At 42.4% G+C, this 6,000-nt stretch overlaps 1 protein-coding gene across 1 annotated transcript in view; it reads left to right on the forward strand.

The window, feature by feature from the left end:
• LOC103665681 (ABC-type organic anion transporter ABCA8) overlaps nucleotides 1–926 on the forward strand; it is a 54,639-nt gene extending 53,713 nt beyond the window's left edge. The window contains exons 35-36 of the mRNA XM_008693677.2: nucleotides 373–428; nucleotides 554–926. Coding sequence (XP_008691899.1) covers nucleotides 373–428; nucleotides 554–652 — 155 coding nt within the window. The 3' untranslated portion in view covers nucleotides 653–926. The remainder of the gene's footprint in view (nucleotides 1–372; nucleotides 429–553) is intronic.
• Nucleotides 927–6,000: the final 5,074 nt, after the last annotated feature.

The raw sequence follows: 6,000 nt of genomic DNA on the forward strand, positions 1-6,000 counted from the left end.
GACGTTCTTTCTCCATAATCTTCTGAGGCTTCCTTTTGCAAAACGTGTCTTCCTTCAGCCTCTTTCTGTGCTGAATGTGGAAAGCGCTGGCTCCCACGTACCCGGAAGGAAACCTTTTCAGCACTGTTTCCTTCTTAGATAGAAATCTCCAGCTCTGTGCTAAATGAGCACAGTGTATGTACTCTTCTCCCCAGACCCCAGTGAATGCATGGGTGCACTTTTAACTGCATGTGCTTAAATCAGCAGCATTCTTATCTAAACTGTTTTATTTAAGATGTTTTTAAAAATTGCTGTTCGTACGGTATGCGGACTTCTAAGACCGTCTGGGTATAAAAATAGATGAACTCCTAACATCCGTCCGTCCTTCTGCAGTTAAACAGAGCTTCGACCTGGAGGAGTACAGCCTCTCCCAGTCCACCCTGGAGCAGGTGGGTCAGTGTGAGTGACTGTTTCATCCGCGGGCCGCAAATGTACAGCGTGTGCATACGCTTTGCACTCACTCGGAGCTACAGGAGGCAGCGTGACATCCTTCCTTCTTTCTTGTCCCTCTCAGGTTTTCCTGGAGCTCTCCAAGGAGCAGGAGCTGGACGACTTTGATGAGGAACTTGACCCTTCAGTGAAGTGGAAGCTCCTCCCACAGGAAGACCCTTGAAGCCCCAAATACCCTATGTTTCCATTCAAGCCTGTGGTTGTTTTTTAAGACATTTATTTTTATAGCATCAATGTCATATTTTTAGAAACCGTATTATAGACACTGACATGGTTCTTCCTGTGGTGGAGAGGAGGAGCAAGGGCTGGGCAGTTGCAGCAACCATGTGGACAGAGGCATGTGGCTGAGCCCACCTCCCAGTCACCACCTCTGTGTTTCTGCAGGTCACCCTGATTCCACCTTCCTGTACAATACTGAATAAATACATTTACTTTTATGGGGTTATGTCATTTTCTGAGTACCATAAACACATTTTGTTTAATTTTTTATCAAAACCATAAAATACTTTTTTCTAACCTAGGCTGAGAAAGTCCGTACATTTATTCTTCTACAAGTTTGATACTTTGTGAAGCTGATATTTTAGTAAGAACTTTAAGTGACCATGTTAAAAGCATCACACATTTTTTAAAATAAATTTTCATGTATATTCTTCTGGCTAAAAATATTAAACCATCATTGGCCATAATATCTGATATCAGTATATCTGAAACCATATCCGCTGGTAACACTATCAATAGTATAGACCTAGTCTGATACTGGCTATTAGGAATTTATTGTACTTTTTAAAATTTCTATAAATCAATGAAGTCCCACTTTCATTGTATTTTAAAATCGAGGCTTTAGAGTTGCCTGTTTTTATAACTGACGTTTTGTGTATGTTTGCCACCTGGTCTAAGAATGTTGATCCATTTAGTAACAAATCAAATGACCAAGTTGGTGGGAAACATAAATCTCATATGTGCAGTTTTGAAGTACATTTTCTATTTCAAATATTTTCACGTGTCTTTTTCTTGACAAAGTGGCCTCCCTATTTACAAATTCTTTGACATCAAGTTGAAAAAAATTCGAATATAAGAGCTAGTTCACTGCTTTCATCAACATGTTACCAAATGTAAAGAAAAAACAAAAAACAAAAAAACACCACACCATGATTAAAGAAGTTAAAGGTGGTGGGAAATAGAGACATTTCCTAGAACGGTGGTTTTTGTTTTTTGGTTTTTGTTTTTAAATACCGGGTGTGATTGCCATGCGTAAAATGTAGTTAAACAAGATTTTCTGAGTGGTGGAGATGATTCCCTGAGCAAATTTTCCTGCCAGTTCTGACTTTGTGTGTCCTTTCTTCCCTTGGGAATCCCTGACCCTCTCAGACTCAGATAATTTTTAGCAGCTCAGAAAATTCTGTTCTGGAGAGCATGGCTCCCATGCTCCCTTCCCAAGGTCTGTTTGCTCATCTTGTGCTGGTTTGTGCAAGCACACCCTGATTGCCCCTTCAATCGCTATCTTGAGAAGGTGGGGATCCCATCCTTCCTCTGCATTCCCTACAAGCAGACTATGCAAAAGAACGTGCTGTTCAGCGTCCAAGGTCAGGGGCTCTGGGGGTGGCCAACCTGGAGCGTCTCCTTCGTAACAACGAATATCCAGATGGTAGGCTTTGGTCTCCTGGGAATGCTGCCCATGCAAGAAAGGGAGAAGCAACAAGTAGTTGTGAAGCGAGTTGCTATGTTACATAACCTTGCAGTGGGCGGATCTCCGCAGTGGACACTTTGTCTAGTTGCTGCTCCTGGACACTCAGTGCATAAGTTCCCCCCGATAAACCTCCATCTCCATCACCATCTTGGGCCATTTCTTCAGTCTCGCTGGGCCATCACCTACCCTCAGCTTAGAGTCTAGGCGACACAGCTAAGAACAAAAACATGGGCAAGACTCAGTTCCTGCCTTCAGCGACTGTTGCTGTGTGGCACGGTGGTTTAGAGGTTGGCCTAAATTCAGTTTGGGGTCTACCATTTACTACCTATGCACACCTAGTTTACCATCTCCAACATGAGCTACCAGTACCCACCTCAGAGGGTTACTGCGACCACCCAAAGCTACAAACGCAGTAACAGCACCAACTGCTGTCCAGCTGTTAACCAGCATCCAGTGACCAAGAAGCTCTCCTCCGCCCCGGACGGCTCCCTCTCTCTCCCCTAGAACCTTAGTTCTCAAGGATGTATCTACATGGACCTGTTTTGACCACATTTCCTAAGGGCCAGCCAAGGTATCTGTAAATAACACCAAACAGACTTATTTTCAGACACAAGCCATGTCTTCTTGACATCCTACACCTGGTTGAAAAATAAAGATATTGGTCCATTAGCGGGGGTATTGTTTCTACCAAGCCAATCAATTTACTTTAATTGAATGTTTCCCTTGAATACTATTTTGTTGGATCTTTACACAACCAAGGGAAGGTAAAACAAAGCCATAGAAGACTTCACATTGCAACCCAAAGAAATAATACAAACTAACTCTGTTTTCTTCTTTGAAGTTATCTGGGAGGTCAGCGGGAGAGACATCCTGAAGTGAGCAGAATTTCAGCACTAAGCACCTTTTTACTCGGCCTGTGGATTGAATCAACCTTGACATTACAGACAACCAGGTCTGTGGACAAATGAAAGTGACACTTGTGTCAACCCTGAGTTTTAGTTTTGTACTTTCTCTTTCTCCAGGAAAAGTCTTCACGTGGCTTCGTGTGGGACCAACGTCTGGCGTTGGCCTCACCTGGTGCACCTGCAGAGGATATCTGCTGAATCACAGACATGGGGCCACACAGAGCATGGTGAACTACGAATGTTCGGTGACTCCGTGGCAGATGTAGACATTTCTGAGGCCAGTGGGGAAGCCAGAAGCTAAAAGCACAGACTAGCTCTGTGGGTTTTACTCCCAACCTGGAAGAGCCCATTATATCTGCAGGCCACATAGGACAGGGAGCATTGCTGTGCTAAAAATCACTCTTTTTGCTCCTTACGGTCAATCTTACTCTATCCATCCTTTTCCTCTTCATCTCACTTGTAGCCTATAATATTCTTCTAACTTCCTTTGTTTTTTTGTTTGTTTTGCCTTTCCTTTGGTTGTATAGAGATCCAACAAAATAGTATTCAAAGGAAACATTCAATTAAAGTAAACTGATTGGCAATACCCCAGCTAATGGACCAATATCTTTATTTTCAACCAGTTGTATGATGTCAAGGAGACATGGCTTGTGTTTCACTGTCCCCAACTCCGTCTTATTCCAATCTTTGTGCTTGATTCCTTTCCAGCTCATTTTTTGGTCTCACCCCCTTCTATTCAGATCTATGCCACTTTCAGAGCCTTTCCTAAAATGTTGAAGTAAAACGGTGGAGGAGAGTTTTTCCCATAATTAAAAAAAAAAAAAAGCACAGTGTTCCAAGATCTCAAAGAGGTCAAGTAATACATTATGTTGAATAACAAATGCTAAAGGCATCAGGAAAGTTATGCAATGACTTTAAGATGGTGGGAACCAAGTGTCTCAGGAGACGTCCTTTGTCTGCTTCATCCAAGAAGAATATGCACAGATATGCAAGAATTGAAGGGCTAACTAAAGCGGTACCAATCATGTAACACAGAGGAAATGCAACATTTTGAAGGAGGGAGGCTTAATATTCTTTTTTAAATTCCAAAATGTCCTCACGTTCTTCCAGTGATTTAAAACTCGTGTCTTCTTCCTGCTCTTCATGTCCAAGAAAAAAAACACATGTCATCTAAATTGTAGAGATTCTAGAGTTGAGGTCTTAACCCCTGGAAGCCTGAATGATCTAAGTCTCCCTTTGGGGATTGAGAGGTAGCCTGTACCCAGGTTCTAGACAGGCCGGTACTGCTCTGCTGCCACCAGTCAGAGCATTCATGAGGACAGACCATTGAAAGTGCCAAGAATTCTTAGTATCCTGATGAGTTGAAATCTGACTCCCTGGACTGGTTGGAGTGACCCCAAAACGAAAGAGAGGAGAAACTTCTGGCCTCTACAATACTGGAAAGTGCCCAGGAAGGAGGATGGAATAGATGTTGGAGTCTAATTTATTGAATGCAATGAAACTCTCCAATAAAGCAGGGCAAATAGTAAGTGAGAGTGACTGGAGCTACTTTAGATTAGGTGGTCAAGGGGATATTTTAGAAGAGGAGACATTTGAGCTGAGGCCTGAAGGATTATCAGGAGCCAAGCATGCCTAGAGAATTGAAGGAAGGGGATAGGAAAGAGGAGACCAAAAAGTTCCCAGAGCCACTTTTTTCAGATCTGAGCCTGGAACCCATGATTATTTGCCCATTTTTTGGTATAATGGCCATGGCCATGGCTTGTGGCCATTCAGTGTATTTTCTTGGATTTGTTGCAACATGCAAACCACAGCAGCTGGGCATTTAGCTGCAGCTGTCTAAGCAGTGACACATCAAGTCTGTGTTTGTTGGACACTCTGTGGGTCCCTTTGTAAATGGCCATTTCCTTTGTTTTCTCTGAAGAGGGATTTTGAAGGGCAGAGAGGCTTAAAAACAAACACCGAGAGATTGCTATTTCTATGTGAATACAGATTTTGGATACTCTATGCTGTGTATCTGCTATTCAAAAAAATGGGATGTTATGAAGAACCTGTGTTCTGTGCTTCATAAGGGCGAAGAGCCTGACTCCTTCAAGAAATCCCAGCAGGGCAGAAAGAGGGATGGTGCCAAGGGACCCCAGACTAGAGAGGGAGGGAGCTGATCTGCCATTTTGTGCACTAATGAAGACTTTGCCAGAGTTCTCGAAGGACAAATGTTCGCAAAATTTGCAAAGTTTGAATACAAGGAACTAGGGAAGGTCTGTTAAGCTACTGGAGCCTTTAAGACTAGTGAGAAAGATCAATTAGTACAAATATCCCTATTCAAGATAAAACTATGTTAACATTGTTTCTGCACTCAAAATCGCCGTGCAAGTTACCTCTAATGACCAAGTCTTCAAAAATAACACTGCTTTTGTTTTTGTTTTTATTAACCCATCTGCTCAATTGTATGCTCTAAACTTCTGGGCAGGAATTTTATAAGGGCTTAGTGAGATTCTGTTTCCCTTCCTTTCGGTACCATTAACAGGTAACTATAGAGTTAGTAGTAATGTCACGGGCCACTTGAGCAGATGGGGATCCAGGCTGTCTGCCCTTCCCAATGGATCCATGTTGCATTTAGGCCTTTGATAATACCAAGTTAAGCTAGCTCAATTTTTTCTCAGAGCATCTAGTTTCATTTGTGAATTAAAGTCGAAGCTGAGAAGTGTTCTAACAGGATATTAGGACTCTACCTCCTCCACTGGGGTTCAAAGAGATTGAACTGATAGGTTGAGGTGTCCTCAAATGAGGCAAGATGATTATATTTTGTTTGTTTTACATTTCACCTAACATCAATAACACAGTGAGAGTGAACTTGGGAAGTAAAGGGAACTCGGTTTTAAAAGACTCAAAAACACAGGTTGAGGGGTTTACTTGTTCCTT

The sequence above is a fragment of the Ursus maritimus genome, unplaced genomic scaffold (assembly GCF_017311325.1).
Source record: "Ursus maritimus isolate PB19 unplaced genomic scaffold, ASM1731132v1 scaffold_24, whole genome shotgun sequence".
Taxonomy (NCBI): domain Eukaryota; kingdom Metazoa; phylum Chordata; class Mammalia; order Carnivora; family Ursidae; genus Ursus; species Ursus maritimus.